The 26,159-nt window shown below is 49.7% G+C and overlaps 1 protein-coding gene across 4 annotated transcripts in view; it reads left to right on the forward strand.

Annotated features, from left to right (window-relative positions):
* The window catches only part of KIF9 (kinesin family member 9), a 35,626-nt gene extending 11,985 nt beyond the window's left edge, over nt 1–23,641 (forward strand). For 2 of the 4 annotated variants that reach the window (XM_068982332.1, XM_068982334.1), the window contains 16 exons: nt 549–632; nt 745–837; nt 1,575–1,722; nt 2,798–2,862; nt 4,784–4,861; nt 10,247–10,315; nt 11,114–11,218; nt 12,405–12,460; nt 13,201–13,291; nt 13,775–13,908; nt 15,460–15,651; nt 16,809–17,023; nt 19,076–19,252; nt 19,550–19,665; nt 20,067–20,171; nt 23,591–23,641. In XM_068982332.1, the coding sequence (XP_068838433.1) occupies nt 549–632; nt 745–837; nt 1,575–1,722; nt 2,798–2,862; nt 4,784–4,861; nt 10,247–10,315; nt 11,114–11,218; nt 12,405–12,460; nt 13,201–13,291; nt 13,775–13,908; nt 15,460–15,651; nt 16,809–17,023; nt 19,076–19,252; nt 19,550–19,665; nt 20,067–20,171; nt 23,591–23,641 (1,779 nt within the window). The remainder of the gene's footprint in view (nt 1–548; nt 633–744; nt 838–1,574; nt 1,723–2,797; nt 2,863–4,783; nt 4,862–10,246; nt 10,316–11,113; nt 11,219–12,404; nt 12,461–13,200; nt 13,292–13,774; nt 13,909–15,459; nt 15,652–16,808; nt 17,024–19,075; nt 19,253–19,549; nt 19,666–20,066; nt 20,172–23,590) is intronic. The other 2 variants (XM_068982333.1, XM_068982335.1) reach the window with 1 other exon arrangement.
* Nucleotides 23,642–26,159: the final 2,518 nt, after the last annotated feature.

The raw sequence follows: 26,159 nt of genomic DNA on the forward strand, positions 1-26,159 counted from the left end.
CAGATTGTACCATCATATGATTTTGTCCTTCGTTTTGTTAATGAGGTGTATATACATTGATCTGTGTATGTCAAGCCATCCTTGCATCTGGGGTAAATTCCATTTGGCTGTGGTGGATATGTCTGTTTATTGTGCTGTTGAAGGCAGTTTGCTCCGGTTTTTGGATTCTGCATTATTGTTATTAAAAGCTATTTGTCAGCATTCTTCTGGTCACATAACACTGTTCTCCAGACAGATCATTCCTGAATTGCTGGATATGTAGGTTGGTTATGACTCAATATCTATGAATATTTTTTAGGCTCATAGTTTTTGTTGCCACTTTGCTTTTCAGAAAGCTATTATACAAATTCACATGTCGCTAGCAGTGAGTGAAAATATAGGTCTGACTCCAATTTGTCTTCTGTTCTACTAGTTTATAAATCAGATTTCCCTGGAAGGCCTGACCGAGGGCTGTGATGTAAAGATCATTTCTGTATAGTTAAAAAATGACTCAAATGCCTTGTTATTTCAATATGTCAAAATGTCTACATGTTTTCTCTCTTCTTTAGGGAGAGACCAACAGGATTATAGCCTCCCACACAATGAACAAGAACTCATCCAGGTCACACTGCATTTTCACCATCTATGTGGAGGTAAGTACAAGCTCTTTGAATAGCTTGGGAAGGGAGGTCGATTCCCATGGAGCTTGTTCCGTAAGAAGCTTCTCACTGTGACAGCCTAACCTCTGTTTTGGGTGTTTCACAGGCCCGTTCACGGACCTTATCAGATGAAAAGTACGTCACTTCCAAAATTAACTTGGTGGATCTAGCAGGCTCGGAGAGGCTGGGGAAGTCTAGGGTAAGTGGGGGAGCAGGAAGTTCCTCCTCAACAAGCCATGGCCCTGTTTCCAGCTTAGTGTCTGTGTGCGTGGACTGTCCCTCACTGGGCATTCGTGAGCATCGTTCCTAGCTAGGCGCAGTTCAGCTTGGGGGACAGAACTAGCAGAGGTGAAACAGCTGCATCAGAGAGGCCATTCCTACTTGGCAGGACTGTTGTAAACGCTGAATGAGATGATGGCTCCTAAATTCTTAGCAAAGTGCCTGGCAGTCAGTGCTCCATGCTCATATTAGCATTTCTCTGTGCATGAGTGTTCGTATGATGACTATTTGCATGAATTTTTCATCTCACATACATATTCATATGAGTATTAGCATAAGCATTCGCAAGAGCATTCAGAAGAGCATTCAGATGAATGTTTGTATTGGTGTGTTGAATGAATGTTTGTATATTCCCCAGGATTATTTGCTCAAATATCTGCACAAATATTCCCCTGTGTGTTCATAACAGTGTGACTCTTAAGGGAGTATTCATATGAATATTCACACAAGTATTCATATTCATATGAGCATTCACTCATATGAATATCTGCATCAGCGTTCCTGGGAGTGTTCTTATTAGCCCAACGTGGAATACAAGACAGGAAGAGAAGACCCTGCTTCTGGGCAGGAGGCTCTGGCCTGGCCACAGACCTGCAGTGTTTTTTGTGGGGCAGCCTCTCCACTTGGCCTGAAGCAGAACTGACCTTTGGTTTGTAGTCTGAGGGCCGAGTCCTGAAGGAAGCCACCTACATCAACAAGTCGCTGTCATTCCTGGAGCAGGCCATCATTGCCCTTGGGGACCAGAAGCGAGACCACATCCCCTTCCGGCAGTGCAAGCTCACCCACGCCCTCAAGGACTCATTAGGTGAGGGGTGGCTGGTGTGCAGGGAGGAGGGACAGGACTGGCGTGTCTGCTACTGGTGGTGATGGCTTGCTCCCTCCCGGTGGCATGGACTTGCCTGCAGCCTTTTCACAGTGACCTCAGACACACCTGGAAAGGCAAAATCAAGCACAGTGCCCTCTCGTGTCCCCCATGCCATTCTGCTCCCTCCTCAGAGGCTTTTCCTAAGCTTTGGCCTCTACCGGGGGCAACCTATCATGTCCCACCATCCCTGAACCAGCTGGCAGAATCCTTCATCACCTTGAAGCCTCAGGTGGAGGGCCTCTCCTGTGAGGTCTTCCCTTTCCTTCAGCCTCTCTGATTGAGGAGCAGGGGCTATCTTGTCATCCTGTGTTCCCAAGCTTTTGCGTTGGGCCTGAAGGTGGGTGTGTGATTATTAACTATGTGCCCCCCATAAGCAAAGCCCTGGCCACAGGCCTCTGCCCTGCCCCAGCCACCTCGCCTCTGCTTTCTCCCCAGCTCCTCCTTTAGGTTCGTTTGGCGGCCTCTCCCTCTTCTCTCCTTCTTCCCCTTGTCTCCCACGCTTGTGCATGCTTTCGTGTGTCTTCTCTGGCCCTCAGTCGGGTCAGGCTGCTAGAACCAAATACTATGGACTGAGGGGCTTACACTATGCAGACATCTGTTTCTCACCCTCCTGGAGGCTGGAAGTCTCAGATCAAGGTCCAGCAGGAATGGTTCCTGGTGAACACTGCCTTCCTGACCTGTAGATGGCCACTTTCTCCTTGTGTCTTTACATGACTGAGAGAGAGAAAGAAAAGAGAAAGATCACAAAGAGACAGAGCTCTGGTCTCTCTCTCTCTTCTTTTAAGGGCGCTGATCCTATTATGGGGCTCCACCCTCATGACCTCATCTAAACTTAATCACTTCCTATAGGCCCCACCTCCAGATGCCATCACCTTGGGCACTAGGACTTCAACATATGAAGTTTGAGGGGACACAAGCGCTCATATAATAACAGATCACCGCCACCAGCCTCAAAGGAATGTCTTGGCAGAAAACCCACATGGTTCATGGACCTTCTGTGTCTTGCTTTCTGCAGGGGGAAATTGCAACATGGTCCTCGTGACAAACATCTATGGAGAAGCTGCTCAGTTAGAAGAGACGGTATGTAAGGACAGTCAGGGCAGCCGGATTAGCATCCATCCTCAGGCGTGCGGACTGGGTAAACTGACTCAGTAGCCACAGACATGGTCAAGAGTGGACGGATCCAGGGGATGAGTCTGAGCCAAAAGGGCTCCAGCCGGGATCCAGATACCAAGTCCCAAGGGGCAGAAGCTGTGTCGAGGGAGAGGCAAGGCAGGGGGCAAGCTCAGTGTGGGAGCCTCTGTGAGGAGACGAGGCTGTGCATCAGCTGGGTAGGGCAAGCACTGTGTTTTCTGACCCACGCAGCGGGAGGCTCAGGAAAGAGGAAGGAGAAGGTGAGTGGCTGGAGGGGCCCCTGGTGGCCATGCTGGGGCCTTAGCTGCTCTCGTGAAGATGGCACGGCTTGTCACGGGGCTTTAGTAAAAGAGGGTTGTGGCCAGACTCGTGACTCAGGGAGATGAACCCAGCAGCAGGAAACAGGTGATCTGAGGAGGCGAGAGGCTTATGAGAACCAGAGGCAAGAATACGAGCTGAGCTAGTGACAGGAGAGTCCACATAGCTGAGGCTCCCTGCCTCTCCTCCCAACTCATCATAAGTGAGATAGGACTGGAAATCTCTCCATAGACATTTTGCTCAAGTGTGGACAGCTCAGGGCAAGTTTCAGTCATATGCAGAATCCACTCAGTGAAACAGGTCAGACACTGCAGGGCGAGATGCTCCTGCAGGGCCTCCCAGCTTTGTGCATTAGCGACCGTCCCAGCTTCCAGGGGGAGTTCTCCTGCTGCACACTCAGCATCCTGGGACGTGGGAAGCCAGGGATGGGAGCTCCAGCTGACGTGCAGGCAGCATCCCCAGAGGAAGGCTTCAGGACCTACTGGTCTCAGAGTATCATAAAGCGTGAGTGAACCCCAAGAGGAGTCATGTGACTATTGGGCCTCCTGGCTGCCTGGTTGAGAAATCTGTCCTCCTAGACTGTGGAAGACACTCTCTCCCCTGATGCCCACCTCTGAGATGGTCACACAGGAAGCAGCTCTCCTGGTACCTGCTGTCCCCAGAGGCTCGTACCCATACCACCTGGGATCTCTGCCCAGGACTGAGCCCACAGAAGCCCCGAGGAGCTGCTTGGGACAAAGGCAGATTGCCAGTGTGGAAGGTCATGATTCTCTTCTCCAAATGTTCTAACTTTAAAACAGTGCCTGTCGTGATTCGTGTTGCTTTATGCAGTGACCCTGCCTGTGTGTACAAGGGAGTCGTGGCCACACGTGCTGCTGTATTTGCAGCAGGAGTCTGCTTTCACCCCACACAGAAGTAACTCTAATGACAGGGGCCTCTCTGAGGGCTGACTGTGGGCCAGTTCTGTCCAGAGCACATTACATACCTAAGCACTAAGTCTCCCAGTGACCTTGTGAGCCAGGTCTCCTCGATTTTACAGAGAGGTTACAAGACCCATCTGAGGATGTACAGTCGGTCAGTCTGTGCAGAGCTCTTAACCACTAGGCAAGATTGTCCAGTGGAAGAGCCCTTTCAGGCCTTCCTCAGGCTATTTCTGGGTGGCCCATCCCTCCTCTGAGTCTGCCTCCCTGCTTCAGGCCCTGAGTCAGTCCAGCGTAGTCTGAGGCTGGGATGTCAGGGCCTGCCTCATGTGCCTCTGGCTGCTCCTCACACCAGGGAGCAGCCCCCCACTCCTCATGGAACATCAGTGCTCCGGGGCTGTCTCCCAAGTGCCTACCCATGGGCCTTCAGCCATAATCACCCCTGGCTGGCTGTGCCCCCAGAGGGACACAGACAAGACCCCCCAGATGTCACCCCATGGGCCCATGGAACATTCCTCTCTTTGGGGAGATTTGCTTTCTAGTGTACTCCTTTAGACATTGTTTAGCAAATATCTCTAGTCACAAGTAATTTGCCAAGAACATAGAGGTCTGTCTGATCTGTTTTTCAGTTGTCTTCACTGCGGTTCGCCAGCAGGATGAAGCTGGTCACCACCGAGCCTGCCATCAATGAAAAGTACGACGCTGAGGTATTAAGGAGTAGGCAGGTGTCTCCCTCTGGGGAAGATACATGGGTTTGCTGCCCGGGTCCCATGAACCTGGCTTCCCTCCCTGCTTCCACCAAAGATACCCATGCTATCCTGAGTCAGTCACTTTCTGTTCTGGGGTAGGTCAGTGTTCAGAGTCCCTGGAGACCCCCCTGGGGGGGGTGAAAGGGCTAGGTCAGGGCCTCACCCAATGCATGGGGCCTCAAGGCTTCTGAGTACCCCGGGCTTCTGCATGGGAGTCCTTAGAGCTGCTTCTGAGCTTAATCCGTGTGGGCTGTCTCTCAGACTCATCTGGCTAGGTCACTACTGAACCGCTTTCTTCCCAGCCTGAGTGATCCCTCTTGGCATACAGCTGACCAATCAGGAGGAATGCTCAGCATCAACACTAACCAGGGAAATGCAATTAAAAACCTTAGTGGAATTCCACCTTCAGACTAGCAAAAATTAGACATTTTCTGACAATGCAAAACAGGGTGAGTATGTGCAGAACAGCAGATCTTATTTATTTCTTGTCAAAGGGTAACTGCCAACCACTTTGGAGAGCATTTTGGCAACATCTAATGAAGTAAAAATACATTTACCAATAATTTGCTTTTCCTTTAAGATGCTTACGCAATCATAGTTATTGGAGAGGAGCACACGTGTGCCCTAAACCCATGACAAATCACCTAAACTTTCCAGACTTTAAATCCTGAAGGAAAATAACAGTCCCAGGGCTCTGTGTATCTGAACCATGGTGTGGAGGTTGAGGAAGAAGTAGAGCTTAGAGATTACCCCGAGGGCTCACTGAACCACAGGTCACTGGACCCGTTCCCAGAGTTCCTGATTGCCTCGGTCTGGAGTGGGGCTGAGGGTTCGGATTTCTCCTAAGTGTTCCTAGCGCTGCTGTTCTGGGACCTCACTTGGAGAATGACTTGCACTGTAGTTAAGAGCCCTGGCACGTGCATTGGGCTATCCTGGCTCAGTAGCCTGTTCTCTCAGCTGTCTAGCCTCAGTGAGATGCTTGTTCTTTCTAAGGGAAGAATAACAGAGTCCACCCTCAAAGAGATGTTGTGAAGAGTACGGTAACGAGTAGAAATCATTTAGCACAGTGAAATGTGAGTTAGCAGTCCACTCGGTTCTGCAGACAGGCAGTGTCACTCCTCGGTGTACAGTCCAGCGGCATTCTCACGGATGCACAGAGACTTACAGAAAGCAGTGCTGCACCGCTTACTGCAATGGTGAAAAGTTAGGAACGCAACTAATAGCCCTTAATGGAAGAGTAGCTAAGCAGGTTGTGGAGGGAGGGAGCCAGAGCTTGAGCTTTGAGCATGAATAATCTCTAGGGAGAAAACAACTTGGGGATTGAAATGGTGGCATCTATCATTCATACCAAGTATAAAGAACATAAAAAGCAATGCTGATTATTCCTAGTGCATACATGTACGTGCAGCCAAAGAAAAAATTGTGTAGGAGTGAAAAGACCAAACTGAGCTGGGGGTTCCTTCTGGATGTCAGGGTGGGGAATGGACTCAGAGTGGGGTCCAGGGGCTTCACATTTATCCTAAATTTTTTATTTCTTTTAAAAACAAAAAATACCTGCAGCCAGTATTTAGCATGCTGTTAAAAAGTCAGATTTTAGGGTGGTCTTCCCAAAGTTTCATGGCATTATTTTCTATGCTTTTCTGTAGCTTGGAGCATTCTTATTTATTTTTCTTATTTGCTATTCACTTAGCTTAGGACTACCACATTACCACCTGTGAACCTGGCTGGGTGGGCATTGCACCTGATGGCAAGGACTTGCATTTTAATGTAATTCCTGTTCTGAAATTGGCACTGTTGGTCCTGGACAGCCAAGTTGCCATGTCGCCAAATGCAAATGTGTTTATAATCTTTGCGATGAGCCTTTTCCTTTCTGTGCACGAGTTCTTGAGAAAGTGGCTTCCACGCTCTCAGGGTGCAGAGAATCCCATGGAGGGAGGAGCCTGGTAGGCTACAGTCCATGGGGTCGCAAAGAGTCAGACACGACTGAGCGACTTCACTTTCACTTCACTTTCACGCTCTCAGGGTGCAGCTTGGCACCTAGGGAGCCAGGGCAGCAGATGGCCCTTTTCCTCCATCTCCTGACTGGCCCAGAGGTCTCAGCCTGGCTCCTCACACCACGCTGGACGGAGGAGTCATCGAGCTGGAGGTCCCCAGCAGCTCAGCCAGTTTCCCTGGCTGCGTAGAGTGCATTTTCTAGAACTGAGACCCCTCAGCTGGGACAAGGGCATGAAGATGAGTAGGGGCTGGCCGCCAGTCCTCTCTCGTAGGATTTCCCTCAGTCACCTCATAGGAAGTCCACTGAAGGACTATCTTGAGGTTGCCCAGAGGGGCAGAGTCAGAAATTGGACCCTGGTCATGGGTCTTGAGTTCAGGCTTTGTGCTCTGATTTGCCAGTGAGCCACCAGGACCCCTTGCTATAGACTGGTCACTGCTTTGGTCACCAGATGGACAGAGGACCCTGACAGGCTACAGTCCATGGGGCCGCAAAAGAGTCAGACATCACATAGTGACCAAACAACTAAACCTGAGACCCAGCTGTCAGGGGCTCCCTCTAGTGGCTATTTTGAACAACTAAAAGAAGCCTATTGTTCACACTGAAGGTTCTCAACATGAAGTCCTGGGCTTATATGAAAGACTCAAGGACAGTATCAGATGTAAAATGACTAAGCAATTCTGCTTCTAGAAATGTATCATTTATTCGTTCAGCTAAAATTTATGGAGTACTTACTATGTGCCAGGCACTTTTTGAAGCACCTGGGACACGTCAGTGGACCAACAGAAACACAAAGCTGTCTTGAAGAGCTGACAGTTCACTAGAGATGGGAGAGACAGATGTAATAAACATAAGAAATCAGTCGGTTCTAGATTCTTCCATTTGCAACAACATGGATGAACCTTGAGGACATCGTGCTAAGTGAAATAAGCCACATACACAAAGAAAAACACTGCATGATCTCACTTATATGTGGAACCTAACAAAGTCAAATTCATAGAAGCAGAAAGCAGAGCAGTGGTTACCAGGAGTGGGAGCAGGCAGGCTGAGATATGGGAGATGTGGGTCAAAGAGTACATATTTTTAGTCCTAAGATGAATGAGTTCCAGGGATCTAACATATAGCATGGTGAATATAGTTAATAGTAGTGTGCTGTATACTGAACATTTGCAAGGGAAGTAGATCTCAGAAGCTGTACCACATACACAAAAAATGGTGACTAGTGGATATGTTAATTAGCTTGCCTGTAGTAGTCATTTCATCGTGTACATGTATATCAAAACATCAATGTTGTACACCTTAAATATATATAATTTTTCTTAAAACTAAAATAGCTTAAGTTCTAGAGCTTCACTGTCCAATACAGTAGCTACTACTCACACATGGCTTCTGAAATCAGTAAAAAAAAAACAAAAAAAAACTTTCTTTTTGGTCACACCTCATGGCAAATCACTGCAGATGGTGACTGTAGCCATGAAATTAAAAGATGCTTACTCCTTGGAAGAAAAGTTATCACCAACCTAGATAGCATATTCAAAAGCAGAGACATTACTTTGCCAACAAAGGTCCGTCTAGTCAAGGCTATGGTTTTTCCTGTGGTCATGTATGGATCTGAGAGTTGGACTGTGAAGAAGGCTGAGTGCCGAAGAATTGATGCTTTTGAACTGTGGTGTTGGAGAAAACTCTTGAGAGTCCCTTGGACTTCAAGGAGATCCAACCAGTCCATTCTGAAGATCAGCCCTGGGATTTCTTTGGAAGGAATGATGCTAAAGCTGAAACTCCAGTACTTTGGCCACCTCATGGGAAGAGCTGACTCATTGGAAAAGACTCTGATGCTGGGAGGGATTGTGGGCAGGAGGAGAAGGGGACGACCCAGGATGAGATGTCTGGATGGCATCACGGACTCGATGGACCTGAGTCTGAGTGAACTCCGGAAGTTGGTGATGGACAGGGAGGCCTGGCGTGCTGCGATTCATGGAGTCGCAAAGAGTCAGACACGACTGAGCGACTGAACTGAACTGAACTGAACTGAACTGAACATGCCACAGGGATACTAGTTCCCCAACCAAGGATCAAACCCATACCCCCGGCAGTGGAAGTGCAGGGTCTTACCACGGGACCTCCAAGAAAGTGCTCTGAAATCAGTAAAATTAAATAAAATTAAAAATTTTTTAAAAATTCAGTTCCTCTGTCCCACTAGTCACACTCTTAAGTGTTCCATAGCTTTATGTGGCTTGTGGCACAAACAGAACCTTTCCATCATTACAGCAAGTTCTGTTAGTACTGCTCTAGGGTATGTTCTATGAACAAAAACTAGAGCAAGATTTTTAAAAAGCGTGGTGTGAGAGTGGGAGGGGATTGCAGTTTTACATGGGGTAACTGAGGGGCGCCTAAGTTAGCAGTGTTTGAACAGAGACTGGAGGCAGGTGAGCTATGCGAATACCTGGGAGAAGCATGTCCCAGGCAGAGTGGACAGGCAGCACAGAGGCAGGAGTGTGCTCATTTGGTGGGAGTGGCATGAGCAGGGGCAGAAGCGTAGACAAGGAGTAATGGGGCAGATCACAGTGCATTGCTGCTGCTGCTGCTAAGTCGCTTCAGTCGTGTCTGACTCTGTGACCCCATAGACGGCAGCCCACCAGGCTCCCCCGTCCCTGGGATTCTCCAGGCAAGAACACTGGAGTGGGTTGCCATTGCCTTCTGCAATGCATGAAAGTAAAAAGTGAAAGTGAAGTCATTCAGTTGTGTCTGACTCTTCACGACCCCATAGACTGCAGCCTACCAGGCTCCTCCGTCCATGGGATTTTCCAGGCAAGGGTACTGGAGTTGGGTGCCATCGCCTTCTCTGACATAGCACATAGGTCGCTGTTATCCTACACAAAGATGTAAGAGCAAAGTGTTCTGCAGCATTGTTTATAGCAGCAATAAATGGAGGTGGCATACCTGTCAGTGGGGAATGGTGATGCTTTGTGTAGTGGCTGGAGAGGATGAGGGTGACATCCTGGAGGCACAGGCTGCACAGAGAGGGCGGTGACCCTGGTGGATTGAAGTATGCTCGAGCTTCTGGAGTCGGGCTTTAGGGTGGTCCTCGTGGAGCCCATACTGACTCTGTTCTCAGTCTTCCCTGCAAGTAAGAGGCAAAGGACAGAGAAGTGCTGAAACCCCTTCAAACCCTAAACTCACCCAGTTGGGGAAAAGTCACCAGCTGGGAGGGAATCGTCCAAATGTTGAGATCACACTCCATGGATTACCTGCAAGGGCCAGGATGTCCAAGGACAGGGTGGGGAATTATTAAGTGGCTTCTCTGACGGTCCTCCTTGCTACCCCCGCCTCCCCATATGCTTCCCTGGCAGAGAATGGTCAAGAACCTGGAGAAGGAGCTAGCACTGCTCAAGCAGGAACTAGCCATCCACGACAGCCTGGTAAGGGGCTGGAGGAGATGGGCGGAATACTAGAGGGGTCAGGGTACCGAGTGGGCAGAAGGGCCAGGTGGGAGGGGGCAGTGGGTCAGGGCAGGGGTGGATCAGAGGGTGGGCTGGGGGCCATGTGGGTCAGGGGCTGAGTAGACAGGGGACTGGGGGAACAGAGACTGCGGGGGCAGAAGGCCTAGGGGGCCAGGGATGCCTGTTGGGCAGAGACTCTGGAAGAACAAGATGTGGGCAGGGCTGTCAGATGGTCAGGGAGCAGAGCCAGGCAGTAGGCAGGGGGATGAAGGGCAGGGGCCACAGGCCTGGCAGGTGTGGGTACAGAGGCAGACAGCCTGAGGACGGCTCAAGGTCAGGGAGGTGGACAGGCTGGATGGTTATTAGGGGCAGCAGGGAGCTGGAAGGTAGGGGTGGGGAGCAGGAGACCTCCAGTGCTGGTCTGAGCTGATGCTCATGGTCCAGAGGGTCTCAAGGCAGAGGCGCCCCCTCCCTCCTGTGGCCCTCATCCCACCGTCTGCTGAGGCTCAGCCAGCAGAGCCCCCTGGATTGGAGGAGCAGGCCCTTGTCTGGCAGCCTTTCCTTCCCTACCCCACCTGGTTGTCCCGTGCTGACCCGACTACCTGGCCCGTGAGTCAGGCCCTCCCTACCAGGACATGGTGATGAAGGGAGTAAAGTGGCTTGGGTAGCCAGGCTCTCTGCCCAGCCTCCCCACTTTGGTCCTCAGAATGGTCCCTGCCACCCTGCTTGGGCTCGGGCGCTTGGAGCTTAACAGTACGTTCCTCTTCCTTCTCCAAGGCCAACCGTACCCTCGTGAACTATGACCCTATGGATGAAATCCAGATTGCTGAGATCAACTCCCAGGTGCGAAGGTACCTGGAGGGAACACTGGAAGAGATTGACGTAAGGAGCCCCTCAGGACCCCCATGTCCGGCTGGCCCGGGCCTGTCTCCCGGCCACACCATGATGTATGCTGCGCTAGCCTGGGAACCTCACTGAGAGGGTGCAGGGGGTATAGGGTAGGTAGTGCTGGACTCCTGGCCTCAGGGCCCTTCAGCCCACTGAGGCCGCAGCATCCATGTTTAGGGTCGCAAGGCTGTGGGTGCCCCACAGCCTTGAACACAGGGGAGGTGGTCCAAGCCTTGAATACAGTGGGGGTGGTCCATTACAGGGCCACCAGTACAGATCCTAGAGCCAAGCTGCTCTGGATCGAATCTCAGAGCTCAGCAGTCTCCCTGCTGAGTGGCATCAGGAAAATGCTCAAGCTCGTGTACTCTGGTGGTCTGACCTGTATGGTAGGGAGGGAAACGGGCTGGGATGAACTGAGAGGCAGCATCTCAGCGGCTTGTCTGTGGCAGCAGAGGGGGGACATTAAAGGATGATGGTCATGCTGGTTGTCTACAAGGTGGACCTCTTCCAGGGCCCATGCTGGAGTGGGCCAAGGAGGAAAAGAGCAGCCACAAAGGGAAGGCTCTCAGGGGTAGAGAGGCATTCTGTTTTCAGAGCACAGGCTGGCAGGCCTCTCATCAGGGGTTCACGGCCAGAGCCTTGTCCAGCCTGTCACCGTCAGCAGCTGCCAGAGGCAGGCCTGGGACAGCTGAGGGCTCTTCTGGTCTTTCTAGGAAGGGCAGCCCCAGAATGACTGTCAAGGCTAATGCTAGAGGGCAATGGGGTCAAGAGAGGCCGATGGTCTCCCCTTTAGCCACAGGTGTGTGTATGTGTCTGGGCCCACACAGAATGGTTCATAATGGACCCTTTTGGAAGCAGGAGAGGGCTGAGGACAGTTAATTTTATTTAGATGTTTTCTTAGTACCTTCAAGAACTAGAGTCATTTCAATTTTATATATATCTTCAGTCAGAAAAGGTGATTTTTTTATAGCTTCAATAAATAGTTTCCAAATTACTAATCAAGGGTTTCTCTGTTCTTGAGGAGGGCTTGACTGGCACTTTGCTGAGAGGGTGTTGGTAACATGTCCCCTTCTTGAGACACATGGTCCAAGGCTTAGTCAAGGGGTCCTAATTTCTCTACAGACACAGCCTTAGTCCTGTGGTGCCCCTGGTCTAACCTCTGCCTTGCTCTCCTCTCCAGATAATCAACCTCAGACAGATCCAGGAGGTGTTCAACCAGTTCCGGATGGTGCTGAGGTAAGGGAGCCACCACACCCACCCAGTCCTGCATCAGGCTGCCATTCTCCTTTCCCATGGTCTGGGTGCTGGCCTCCAGGCGCTCTGCCTTCTGTCTGGTGTGCGCGGAGCCGGATCAGAGGCCTCTGGGTATGGCAGCCCTGGGTGATCCCAGCAGTCTGCCTCTGAGCTCTCAGGTCTTCCTACCCTCCCTTTCCTCTGGAAGTGGGGACAGCTCCCCTTTTAAGGGCTAAGCAGAGAGGAGGCAGTCCCTGGTTTCCTGAGTTTGTTCACTGGACAGGAGGTCTTTATGTGGCCAGAGTAGGGCGTTTTGATGCTCCTGGCACCCTCCTCCCCACCTCAAGAGGGATTTGTGGTTTACTGGGGTACAGACATACCTGTAGCCTGACTGGCTCATGCTGGGTGTTATCACAGAAGCTGGGCACATGATTCCGAAGGGCCTGTTAGAGACAGATAGGGATGCATGATGCAGGCTTGGGGTTCTTGTCCAAGGTCATCTTAGAGCAGCTGTCCTTGACACATACGGTGACCCCTGTGGATCTGGGGACTAGACAGTGGGTACATGCTTTGGGGAGTGGGGAGTGGGCAGTGAGCGTGTTCTGTCTGGTCTGGTTCACGATGAGGGCGTGGCTCTGTCTCAGAGGCCACACACAAACAACTTTTAACTCCAGAACTTGGTGCTTGCCCCAGTGGGCTCAGCTTGCCCAGGTGCAAGGGGTTCTTTCACTCTGTCTCCCAAGCCAACAGGAACAGGAAGTGGAGTCCACTTTGCGCAGGAAGTACACCCTCATAGACAAGAATGACTATGCAGCCATCTCTGCTGTCCAGAAGGTAAGCACGCCTGCCTCTTGCCGACAAGACTCACATCAGAGTTTTGCATTCCCAGATCTTGCCAGAAGCAGCGAGTGTCCTGCATTAAAGCAGATCTAGGGTTGTAACAGGTAAAGGTTAACACCAGCATGAGCATGGAATGACCCATGCAAGAGTCAACCACGTATGAATTCAAAATGATCTCCATAAATTGGAGATGTGCCCAGCAGCAAACAAGACAGTTGCCACAGTTAGGTTGGAAGTGGGCCTCAGGAGTCTCAGAGTATGGATGAGACACCCAGCTATGAGAACAGTTGTAGACAATGGATGTTTGGTGGGGTGGTCGGAGACAGCGGACGTGGGCACAGCCTGAAGTGACATCCGCAGGAGCCACATCTCGGTGTGTGGGATGAACATGTCCACCTTTGGTCCATATACACCTGGGTCCCCCAGGGGCCTGAACACTTGATCTGACCTGCAGACCTGTGACTGGCCTCTGTCCAGGCAGGGCTCGTAGACACTGACGGCCACCTAGTGGGCGAGCCTGACGGACAAGGCTTTGGACTTGGAGTCGCCCCTTTCTCTATCAAACCCGGGAAGAAATCCAAGTCCAAGAAGATGTTTAAAGAGCAGCTCAGGTGAGTCATGTTCCTGATGCTCCTGCTCATCAGCACCTTGCCCTCCTTGGCTGGCGAAGGGGAGGACACAACTGTCCCTCCCTTCCCCCAGTCTTAGTGATGGGGTGGGGTGGTCACAATGGACATCACCCCTGCCAATACTAACAGTGTCTGTGGGGCCCAGGCTGGGACTGCTCATCTGTCATGCTCACAGCGGTTCTGTGAGGTGGGTGTTGACGTCTCCAGTTTACTAATGAGGAAACCAAGGCTCAGAGAGGGGAAGTCATTCCAAGGTCACACTGCTGAGGAGTGGTAGAATGGATATGAGACGCTGGGCTGCCACTCGCCCACTGGTACTTCACGTGGAAACCCACCCCACCACCACATTCCTTCTGTGACCCAGCTAATTGGCACCCATGTCACCTAAAAACCACCCCCACCTTGCAGGCAAGACACATTTGTAGGTGCAAGGTGGGAGGAATGTCAAGGTTCCCTTAATGAGCCAGCCTCTCTGGGAAGTGCTGTGGTGGACAGAGCCCCCACTCTTGAGGGTAACTCACGGGCTCACCTCCTTGCTGTGTACTTCTCTCACCCAAGAGGGTCACCTTCTGTGAGGCATGAGAGCTTCTCTGCCTCAGTTTCCTCCCCCTAAGTGGGAATTATAATAATAATAATAGCATCAGTCATGGGGGTGATTTTGAGGATAAGTGAGTAAACGCAGTCCCTGTCCCTGGAAGACCTCAATACCAACATGTTGTTAACCATCATCACCTTTTCCTTGTGAAAGGACATGGGTCAAAGCTGGCGGTAGCAAACTGTCCCGTGCAGGACTGGCGTCGGGTAGCAGGGCGTCCTGGCCCCCTCCTGCCTCTTCAGGCAGGGCGGTCACCCCTCTGTGCTGCGGCCAGGCAATCAGTGTGACAGCAGATCGAGGCTTGGGCCCCAGGCCACACCTGTTGCAAGAAGACCAGAGAAGGAAGCAGTCACGGAGGGAGCCACGGCAGCCTTCCTTCAGTTCTGCCCTGCTCTCTCCTGCCTCTTGGGAGGCAGGGCCCTGGGCGCCATCACCTGGAGAGGGATGGCTCTTTTCCCGGGAGGTGGTGTGGGCACTGATGGCAGGTGGGCGAGCAGGTCGTGGGCTGGTCAGAGCAGGGGTGCAGACGTGTCTGTCTTTACTGCTGGGCCTCAGACAGACGTGCCCAGGGTGAGGGCTCTGCTTTCCTTCCCTGGAGTGCCTGTGTGACTCCTGCCTCAGGAGCCGGGATGCTCCTTAGAGCCTGTGGCCTACCCCAAGGTCCTCATGCTTCCAAACTGGAGACTCCCCATTCCTCCCAGGTTTCTCCTGCCAGGACGGCCAAGGGAGGACCTCTTGTTCTGATAAAAGGGAGATAAATGCTCCCCTCCTCCTCCCCACATACACGGCTTAGGGCTGTACTCTCCACCCTTTGGCCGAGGTGTGTGTTAAGACCGGAGCTGAGTGGGATGGGGTTCTGGTATATGAGTGTTGAGCAGGATTACTCCCCTCAGCGTCAGAGACACTGAGCCCGGGGTCTCCCTCCCTTCTCCTTCCAGCTCCTCAGCAAGAAAGGAGGGTGCCAGCAGCCCTCTGAGTGGCAAGGACTTGGATGTTTCCACCTCCAAGACCCAGATGATCCTGTCCTCCAAGGATGGGGATGTCAAAGACATGCTTGTGCGGGACCGGGAGACCTCCAATACTGAGCCCCTGGCCTCTGACTCCCCAAAGGAGGAATTACGCCCACCCAGGTGACCATCTAATGCTAGCTCCTGCGCCAGATTATACAAAACCAGACTATGACGTGGAAAGAGCTCCTGCAGACAGAAGAGAGAGAAACTAGGGTGACAGGCAAAGACTAGGAGCACAGCCCCAAAGGAGAAACATGGTGGCTTATACAGGCACAAACTGGCTCAACCTCAGGGGCCACCCAAGATGCAGGGACATACGAAATCATTTTAGACCCTCCAAATAGCAATTATTTAAATAATTAAATTCGCACATTATGGCTAAGCAATGTATTCAAAAGATACAAAATTCTCAAGTGTGAGAGCCTTCCTCCAGCCACCCAGTTCCTCTCCCCGGTCATTGAGTTTTTAGGAATTGAGTTTTGAGTAATTAAGTTTTTAGGAATCTGCCCTGAGGAAATAAACAGAGATTTAGACACAAATTTATATAAAAAGATTGTGTCATTAATTTAAAAAGCAAAAGGAAAAATTTTTTGGTAACACTTTCAATAATAAACATTAGGGAAAGGGCACCAAATGAATGATTCTGCCCTTGAAATGTACAAAGATGTACATGAAGAATTTTTCTCCAGCTTGTGAACATTTCCAAACATTCAGAGAAGTTGAAAGATCTGTATAGTGAACACCCTCTTGATTGTACTGTTACTATAGTATTTCATCATGTATTTTTCTCTCCATCTTTTCATCCAACTTTTTTAAAAAATGGATTTCAAACTAAGTTGCAGACAATCTACTTTCACCTACACGGCACTTCATCTTACATCTAGTTAATAATAACTAGGATTCTCAAAGTTTTTAATAGCATGGAAGAATGCTTCTGTGAAGAAGGATGCAGGATTATATATACTGCATGATCCAAATATCAAAAAACTTATCAAATAAATTCCTGAAGGAGATACATTAAAGTGTGGTTGCCAGTAGATAATGAGTGGTACTTTATTTTTTTTTTTTATTTTTCCTTATTTTCATTTTCTGCAATGGGCTGAATAGAACAGAGATGAGAGAATGATTCCTATACAGTTTACCTCTCATCTAGGGTAGGTGGTGCCCAGGAATTCTGACCCCCAGCTCACAGAAGCCCCAGGGAAGAAACGTGAAGTGCCTGGTGGCTCCAAGACAAGCTGCCCCTTTTCTCCCTTTATCTCCCTCTCCATCTTCAGGCCCAGCACCCCACCCACCAAGCCTGTGGCCTTTGAGGACTTTAAGAACGAGCGGGGTAGTGAGATCAACCGCATCTTCAAAGAAAACAAATCCATTTTGAACGAACGGAGGAAAAGGGCCAGCGAGACCACACAGCGCATCAATGCCATCAAGCGGGAGATTGACATGACCAAAGAGGCACTCAATTTACAGAAATCACTACGAGAGAAGCAAGGTGAGCGTGCTGAGAAGGTAGTTGGGGGACAGTGGGATCTCAGTCACCCTGCTTAGGATGGGCAGACGTGGGCACCGGAGGACCGAGTTGGAAGGGGAGCCGCAGGGGAGGCCGGGGTGCAGCCTTCCTCCCTGGGGCATCACTTGGCTCTGGTCAGCCCTGGGGAGCCAGAGTCCTTTTCCCTCTGCCCACACCTTCTTTGAATATGTGCTTAGTCCCTCAGTCGTGTCTGACTCTTTGCAACCTCATGGATTGTGTGTAGTCCACCAGGCTTCTCTGTCCATGGGGATTCTCCAGGTGAGAATACTGGAGTGGGTTGCCACACCCTCCTCCAGGTCTTTGAATATGCAACACCTTATTATATATTTGAATTCCGGGAGTTGGTGATGGACAGGGAAGCCTGGCGTGCTGCAATTCATGGGGTCGCAAAGAGTCGGACACGACTGAGTGACTGAACTGATTATATATTTACATATTTTAAATCATATGCATATTACGCTGATATATCACTTACTCCTCAATATGCCTGAAAAATGTATATTTTTAAAGGATGGGAAGGAGAAAAAATAAACCGTAGTTTTAAATAGTTAAAATTTTATCAATATCAGAAAGCATTTTTGCCCTTCCCTACCCTCCAAGCAGTTGTTTTCCCATTAGTTGGTAAAATACCAAGTAAAATAACTTTATCTTAAGGGAAGAGATCAAGTAGTTCATTTTTTAAAATACCTGCTAGGTACCTTGACTGGCAGCCACTTGTCAGCCCAGAGTGGTCATTTAATTTGGGACATTAGACATGAGGCATGTCTTCCATGAAAGAAAAATGAAAATCATCTTAAGTTCAACTCTTAGAAATTTTTTTCTTTGGAGATACTCAGAGAACCTCTGGGAAGTATAAGAGATGTTATCACTCCCTATCTCAACAGAGTGCTGTAAAGTCTCTGTGACGGATTTTTGGGCCTTTCCTGGCAGTCCAGTGGTCCTTCAGTGCTTCCAATGCAGGAGGAATGGGTTTGATCCCTGGTCAGGGAACTAAGATCACACATTCCCCATGGTACAGCTCAAAAAAAAAAAAAAATTTTGTGTCTATCAGGTAAGCACACTGGGACTGGCCCACAGCCCGCTGATCAGGTTGCTCTGCAGTGAAGGTGAGGGCAACTCTGGCCTCCCCGCTGCAGACACCTTGAATTGGAAGCCCTTGCCTCTCCATGAATGGTGTCAGTGACACTTCATGTGCCTCACTTCTCCCCCCATAAACATCAGCGGAAGTGCTAATGCCTTCCCCAGGTACTGGGGACTGCCTCATGCACCCTGGCCACACACCTCAGTCACACACAGGACTAACTCTCCAGGAGCCTGGGCTTGGGTACTGACACAATGCTTTTGCTGAACTTTCAAGTGCTATAGGCAGTAGACTGCCAGGTGAGTGGCTCCACAGATAATTCTGTCTTAACCCAGCAACCCTCATCAAACTGACAGGCCTTAAAAAGGACTGTGCAGAGACCGTGAGTGGAGGACATGACTCATAGGATGACTGACCCCTCCCTCCTGGAGCCCTCTGCCAGCCATCAGACACAATACAGATGTCTGATGCTCTCTAACAAGGTAGCTGGTGAATGCTGAGGTTAAGAAGACAATTGGAAATTTGGGTTTACATCTACTGCTAATAAGGAATCTTGCCCAACTGCCTTGTGGTACTAGCCAGTCGTGGCAGCTTGTTTATATAACTTATGAAAGATAAACACCTGTATAATATAGGTATTTACTGGATATTCTGGTTAATGGGGTTTAAGATCAAAATGACCATGGAATGTGGACCATCTGTACCATTTCCTCTGCTTGCCTCTCCTGTGGTCCCCTCACCTGGGTTCCCTCTCTGTGAGACCTGTCCTGGTAGCCTAGCCTTCTCATGCCTTGTCCACCTCATCGCTACGCGGCCAGCCCTTCCCCTCGCCCTGTGTTCGTGCTTTGCCAGCACTGCCCTCTTTCTGACCACCTTCCTTCCGGCACCCCAGGTGGGCCCCTCATTCCCTGACCTCCTCCATCCCCTTGCAGGCAAGTATGAGAACAAAGGGCTGATGATCATCGATGAGGAGGAATTCCTGCTGATTCTGAAGCTCAAAGACCTCAAGAAGCAGTACCGGACGGAGCATCAGGACCTCCGTGACCTCAGGGCTGAGGTCCAGTACTGCCAGCACCTGGTGGACCAGTGTCGACACCGCCTGCTCACGGGTGTGCCATTTGGGGAGCTTGGCCAGCCACCTGGGGTTCCAGGAGGCTCAGGGCTGGGCCACAGCCTGGGTTCTAGAAGTGGCTTCAGAATTTCTGTGGCAGAGGCAGGGGGACGGGGCTTTAGATGTGTTTCCAGGACTCTGAGGGCAGGAAATGGAGATGGGAAAGGGTGAGACCCGGGAGCAGGAAGTGAACAGCGGGCAAACCTGTGACAGGCACAGGACAGGCACACATAGCCTTGACCTGCTTCCTCGAGACTCCCCACCCTCATAATCCTCTCTCTGCATCTCTCTGCAGAGTTTGACATCTGGTACAATGAGTCCTTCTTCGTCCCCGAGGACCTGCAGATGGCACTGAAGCCGGGTGGTGGCATCCGGCCAGGCATGATGCCTCTCAACAAGATTGTGTCTCTGGTGAGTGGCACAGGGCGGGGATAGGGATGGTGGACGAGCACAGGGCAGTGCCCCGTGCCCCCTTCCCCCTCCACAAGCATGGCAGTGGACAGGCTGCTCCTGGCCTTCCTACAGCTGCCCCAGGCAGGTGGGCAGGCACAGATCTCTCCCCAGTTTTGGGGGATGAGGACCCAGGAAACACCACGTGCTGCTGCCATCCTTCTTGAGTGGCTCACCTTGTCCTGATGGTGGTTACAGGCATCTGTGATGACACTGGGAAACTTGGGGCTGAAGGACTGAGCTCTCCTGGTGGAGGTTCGCCAGCCCGATGAGGGTCTGCCCTGATGCCCACCACAGGCCCTGTCAGAGCAGATCGTAACGATGCCAGGAGAAGGGTCTGTGCTGAGTTGGGCTTCTTCTAGGGAGAAGACGACCAGGACAGGTTTGGCCAGCTGCAGCAGACGACGCTGCCCGAGGGCCCTGACTCTGTCTCCTTCTACAATGCCAAAGTCAAGATGGAACAGAAGGTAACTTGGGGGATCCGGGTCTCCAGGAAGGCAAGGCCTCAGGGACCTCAGTACTGGGACACCCAGGATGGCCCTCCCCACTTTAGAGGCAGAGGAGGAAAACGCCAGCCCAGGGAAATCCAGTCACCCAGAGTCAGTGGGTATCTTCTGCCAACTCCAGAGTGGCACACAGTAGTGGTCCCACAGACCTTGGCCAGGCGTGGACATGGTCAGTGAGTGCTAAGACAGCCCGTGTGTGGTTCGCATGCCAGGGCAGAGCCTGGGGCTCCCCTGAGGCCACTGCCTATTGGGGAGAGCCTCTCGGATGGAGGCCTCCGATGGAGGCGCAGGCCAGGTAGGCGCTCCTTGTGTTAAGTGTGCAATTGGTTCAATCAGCTGTGGCTTGGGGCAGGGTCACCTGCCCATCCGAGTTGCCTGGGCCCACTCCTTCAGCAAGAGGATGGCTTTTCCCAGGCAGCCACTTAGCCTTATGCTGTGAGCATTGTTTTATTAACCCTGGCCCCTGAAGGGAGGCCCAGATCAGTGAACAGGGCCCTGCCTCTGTGGAAAGGCAGGGCTCTATGAGAGAGGATGGAGTGAGGTCAACTAGGCATAGGCAGCCCAGCCTCAGAGATCATTTGACTGTGGCCACTATGCAGGAGCTTCCTTATCTGACCACAGAGAAGCCTACCCTTCTCGGCCCAGAGGAGGGGGCATATGAGGTGAGGCAGGGGTTCAACTTTATTCTTTTCTGTGTGGATATTCAGTTTTCCCAGTATCAGTTGTTGAAAAAATAATTCTTTTTCTGTTGAACTGTTTGGTACCCCTGTTGAAATTCAGCTGACCAAAAATGTGATTAAACTTAAACTCTAGGAGTCCTGAATCAGTTGAAATTACTTGGTTTCACTTAGATGGAGTAAGTTGAAATAAATGGTTCCACTTATATGAGGTAGTCAAAAATCACAGGGGCATGGAGAAGGAAATGGCAACCCACTCCAGTACTCTTGCCTGGAGAATCCCTCGGACAGAGCCTGGTGGGCTACAGTCCATGGGGTCGCAGAGTCGGACACGAATGAATGACACATTCACAAAATTGAGGAGATACTTGATGGCACAAGGGTATACTTTATCTGCTCTCCCATCTTCTGCAGGAAGCAGGATGGGGCAGGCAGCACCTGGGAGGCAGGATGGCTCACTCCCCTCCATCCCTTCTGGAAGTCTTGGGGCCTCAGTGCCTGTAACAGCTGGCCTTGGACAAATAAAAAACTAAGTTTTTTTTGCTGGAAAAAAAAATTGTAGGGGCAGAAATCTAAATGAACATTTCTCCAAAGAAGACATACAGATGGCCAAAAACCATATTAAAAGATATTCAGTATCACTAATTATCAGAGAAATGCAAGTCAAAAGTACACTGAGGTATCACCTCATACCAGTCAGCATGATCATCATTAAAAAGTCCACAAACACGTTCAACTCATAGAAACAGAGATTAGAATGGTGGTCACCAGGGAATGGGGGTGGAGTGTGGGAAACAGGGAGATGTTGGTCTAAGGATACAAAGTTATAAGGATTCCAGTTATAAGATGAGTGGGTTCTGGGGGTCTAATGTATAGAATGGCAATTATAGTTAATAATGCTGTTAATAATATATCAATAGCTGAAAGTTGCTAAGAGAGTAGATCTTAAAGGATTTCACCACCGAAAAAGAAATAGTAATTATGTGAAGTGATAGAAGTGTTAGCTAATGCTATGGTTGCAGTCATTTTGTAATATATGTCAAGTCAACACATTGTATACCTTAAACTTATGCGGCATTATATTCTGTGGCACTTATATCTCAATAAAGCTGAGGCGGGGGAAGTCTACAGACAATAAATAATAAATGCTGGAGTGGGTGTGCAGAAAAAGGAGCACTGCTGCACTGTTGGTGGGAATGTAAGTTGGTGCAGCTGCTGTGGAGAACAGTATGGAGGTTCCTTAAAAAGCTACAAAATGTAACAACCATGTGATTCAGCAGTCCCACTCCTAGTGGTATATCCAGAGAAAAACATAATCCAAAAGGATGCACGCTCCCCAGTATTCACTGCAGCACTGTTTACAACAGTCAAGGCGTGGGAGCAACCTAATTGTCCATCGACAGAGGAGTGGATAAAGATGTGGTACGTATTACTCAGCCATAAAAAAAGAGTGAAATAATGCCATTTGCAGCAACATGGATGGACTTAGACATTATCACATTAAGTGAAGTAAATCAGAGAAAGACAAATATCATATGATATCACTCCTATGTGGGATCTAATTAAAAATGATAAAAATGAACTAATTTACAAAACAGGAACACGCAGATATCAAAAACAAACTTATGATTACTAAAGGGAAAACACGGGGAGGGAGTGATAAATCAGGAGCTTGGGATTAACATACACACACTACTATATATAAAATAGATAATCAGTGAGGACCTACTGGATAGCACAGGGAACTCAATAGTCTGTGATAACCTATATGAGAAAAGAATGTAAGAAAGAATGATTATGTGTATACATAATGTATAACTGAATCACTTTGCTGTATACTTGAAACTAACATAGCATTGTAAATCAAGTATTCGCCAGTAAGTTATTTTCAAAAATAAAATGACTTAAAAATCATAAAGGGAGAAAGTATAATAGTGCTTTTCAGGGTCTAGCGGGAGAGGAGAATGGGGAGTTATTGCTCCACGCATATGCCGTTTCAGTTTGGGATGATGAAGTTAGGGAGATGGGTGGTAGTGATGGTTATACATTATGAATGTATTCAGTACCACCAAACTGTATACTTAAAGATGGCCAAGGCGGAAATTTTTATTTTTTGTGTATTTTACCACAATAAAAAATAATTCCAGCTTCAAGTGGAAGTTTCAGTTTCAGTTCAAATTCACTATGTGGGGAATCTAGGATTCACCCCCATATTCCAAGTTGGTGGGTTTGGCATTTGCTTGGTCATTGCCCTGCCCACTGATGTAGTTTCAGCTTCCTTTTCCAACCTGCTTCCCAAAAGCCTAGCAGTGCATTAAAAGGATTCATGAACATCTAGTTGATTTGCAGAGGGAAAGCCCTTCAGAGTACATGGGTCCCCATCCCTCTGGAGAGAAAGCCCTCTTCTTTTCTCTTTTTGAACCTAATTCTTGTGAGAAACTTTCAAGTGAGCCCTTGAAACATGCATGTCTGCTTTTCAACATTTAAAACATTTTATACACTTTAGGATAAAAGAATGAGACAGATTGAATGGAACATTTTTTCCTCACAGAACTGGGACTCATCAAAGGGGGTACTTGTCCCCAAATGGTGATATCTGCAGGAAGAATGTTGTTGGGGTGGATATAGGTGTGTGGCTTCTGAGGCCTTGCTATGTCTGCAGGTCCTAATCAATTCCTATTTTCTCCCCCTTTCTATGTCCAGCACAATTATGTGAAAACCATGATGGCCCTCCAGCAGGCACACAGGAAATAGGGACTCACGGCCAGTGCATTGAAGGATGAGATCCCCAGTAAGTCTTGCCTGCTCTAGAGAAGCTGCCAGCACTCCTGCCCAGACTCCAACCCCTCTGCTCCGAGACTGGGGCCCAGTCCAGGGAACACAGTGGCCTGCCTGCCGGAACAGCCTTCAAAGGACACTCTTGACTACGTTCACAGAACGCTTTTGGTTTCAATACACTGTCTTATATGCAGGGACAGGATAAAATAACTTTCTGGTCTCGACTTTCAGTGCTCATCCAAGAACTTTTATTTTTGGTCATGCCACATGGCACATGGGATCTTGGTCCCAATCCCACCCCCAGGGATGAAACCTGTGCCCCCTGCAGTGGAAGCACCTTAACCACTGTACCACCAAGGAAGTCCCAAATAACTTTATTTCCTATCTGGGAGGATGTCTTCCCTATGCAGAGGTAGGGTCCTAAGAAGTCTCCAGTTAGAAAGTGGACAAGTAGCCCCTGGCAGGCCTTGGTCCCACTGGTCAGCCTCTTTCCTTTCCTGAATGGCCATCCTTGGGTGAGCTGGGTCTGAGGCGCCCTAGTTCTCATGGCTCAGGCCATAGCTCTCTGTGTTCCTGAGCCAGTTGAAGGTAGGACTCTCTTCTTCAGCAACAGGGAGAGGATGGGGTGTAGGTGGAAATGACTGAAAGGCAGGTTTTTATCACAAAATAATAAGAGGCTTAAAATGAGATCATTCCTGCCATGAAGTTAGTAGTGAGAACCCCATGGTGGGAGGCTGTCTGACAAGGAGATTGCAGAACCTGCACTATTTGCAAGACTGAACTAAATAGTACCTTTCCAATCAAAGGCCCCATGAGTCTGCTCTTCAGGCCTTCAGTGAGCAGCTGGATGGGGGGTTCTATTGAGAGAAGGCTGAAAGGCTTTCCCTGAGGGCTGTCCCTTCCCTCCCGTCCAGCCCCTTTCTCTTTCACTGACTGGCAGGTGCACAGTGGTCCTAAAACAGATTCCCAGAGCAGCTGTGAAGTCCCCAGACTTCATTCCCCTTGATGACACATGGGGGCTGTCACTGATCAGCACTCACAGTGTGCATACAGCCTTGATGGTCAGTCCTCATGTTTCCTTTAAATGTGGCCAAACGGCAGATGTGTCCAGGCAATACTCATCGTCCCAGAAGCTGGAGGCCTTAGAGAGTTCAGATTCTTTCCCTTCTCTGGTTGCCCTTCCCATTACCAGGACTTGTTTGGGGTTCCTGGGTCTTTAGAACAGCTCAGGAAATAGAACATAGTAAAGGTGACTCAGTGGTAAAGAATTTGCTTGCCAATGCCGGAGACCTGGGTTCAGTCCCTGGGCCAGGAAGATCCCCTGGGAAAAGAAATGGCAACCCACTCCAGTATTCTTGCTTGGGAAATCCCACGGACAGAGGAACCTGGCGGGCTATAGTTTAGTTGGTTTTAAAAGAGTTAGCAACTAAATAACAACAGAAACACAGGTGTACATTTTGTTGGGTGCCAAAGGAAGTAGCCGTTTGTAGCATTACTAGTCCCTCTTCCCTTCATTTCCCATCATTGGCTAGAATAGCATATGGCATCCTGAACGTCCATGGACAGAACTCCTGGGCAGCCAGACCTGGGGCCCGCAGGCCAGGGCAGGCTTGGCCTCTGTCATGGCAGTGGTCCTGTTTGTTTCTAGCTCATTCATCATTACACAGGCCTCTTTGGTCAGTTCTGGCACAAAAGGAAACAAGTAATCATCAGTGTGGGCAGAGCCACAGGAATAAGCCAGGATGGCGCTCAGTCGATCACCCTCCACACAAACTCCTTAGAAGAGCAGATGCTTCCAACATGACAGGGAGCTAGGGGCATCATGTCCACTCAAATGTGCCTTTTGTTCTAGAAAGTACTTCCTTCTGAGCTAATCTGATCATCATGGCCATCCCTGAAGGGGACTTCCAGTTCCATCAATGTGACAGATTAAGATAACCTGAAGATATTCCGACTACAAACAGAGATGCTGTCTAAAAGTATACCATTCTTTTAAATGCAAAGCTAAATTTGTAGGAAAGAAAGGGAACTGCCAGAAGCTGGAGAACCGAAAACCAGAGTGGTCAGTGTCAACCAGCTCTGTCTGGGAGGTGTGTGAGTGGATGGTTGCTCTTGAGTGTTCATGTCCACGTAAGTGTGAGAAATAAGACTTGGCCCCTGGCAACCCATTCCAGTACTCTTGCCTGGAAAACCCCATGGATGGAGGAGCCTGGTAGGCTGAAGTCCATGGGGTCGCTAGGAGTCGGACACGACTGAGCGACTTCACTTTCACTTTTCACTTTCATGCATTGGAGAAGGAAATGGCAACCCACTCCAGTGTTCTTGCCTGGAGATTCCTAGGGATCGGGGAGCCTGGTGGGCTGCTGTCTCTGGGGTCGCACAGAGTCGGACATGACTGAAGCAACTTAGCAGCAGCAGCATGCCTCATATGAAGATGAAAATGGAACTCCTTGCAGAAAGGTGACGGCATCTGATAAAGAAGTAAGCTAGAAAA

This window comes from Capricornis sumatraensis, chromosome 10, assembly GCF_032405125.1.
Source record: "Capricornis sumatraensis isolate serow.1 chromosome 10, serow.2, whole genome shotgun sequence".
NCBI classification, from domain to species: Eukaryota; Metazoa; Chordata; class Mammalia; order Artiodactyla; family Bovidae; genus Capricornis; species Capricornis sumatraensis.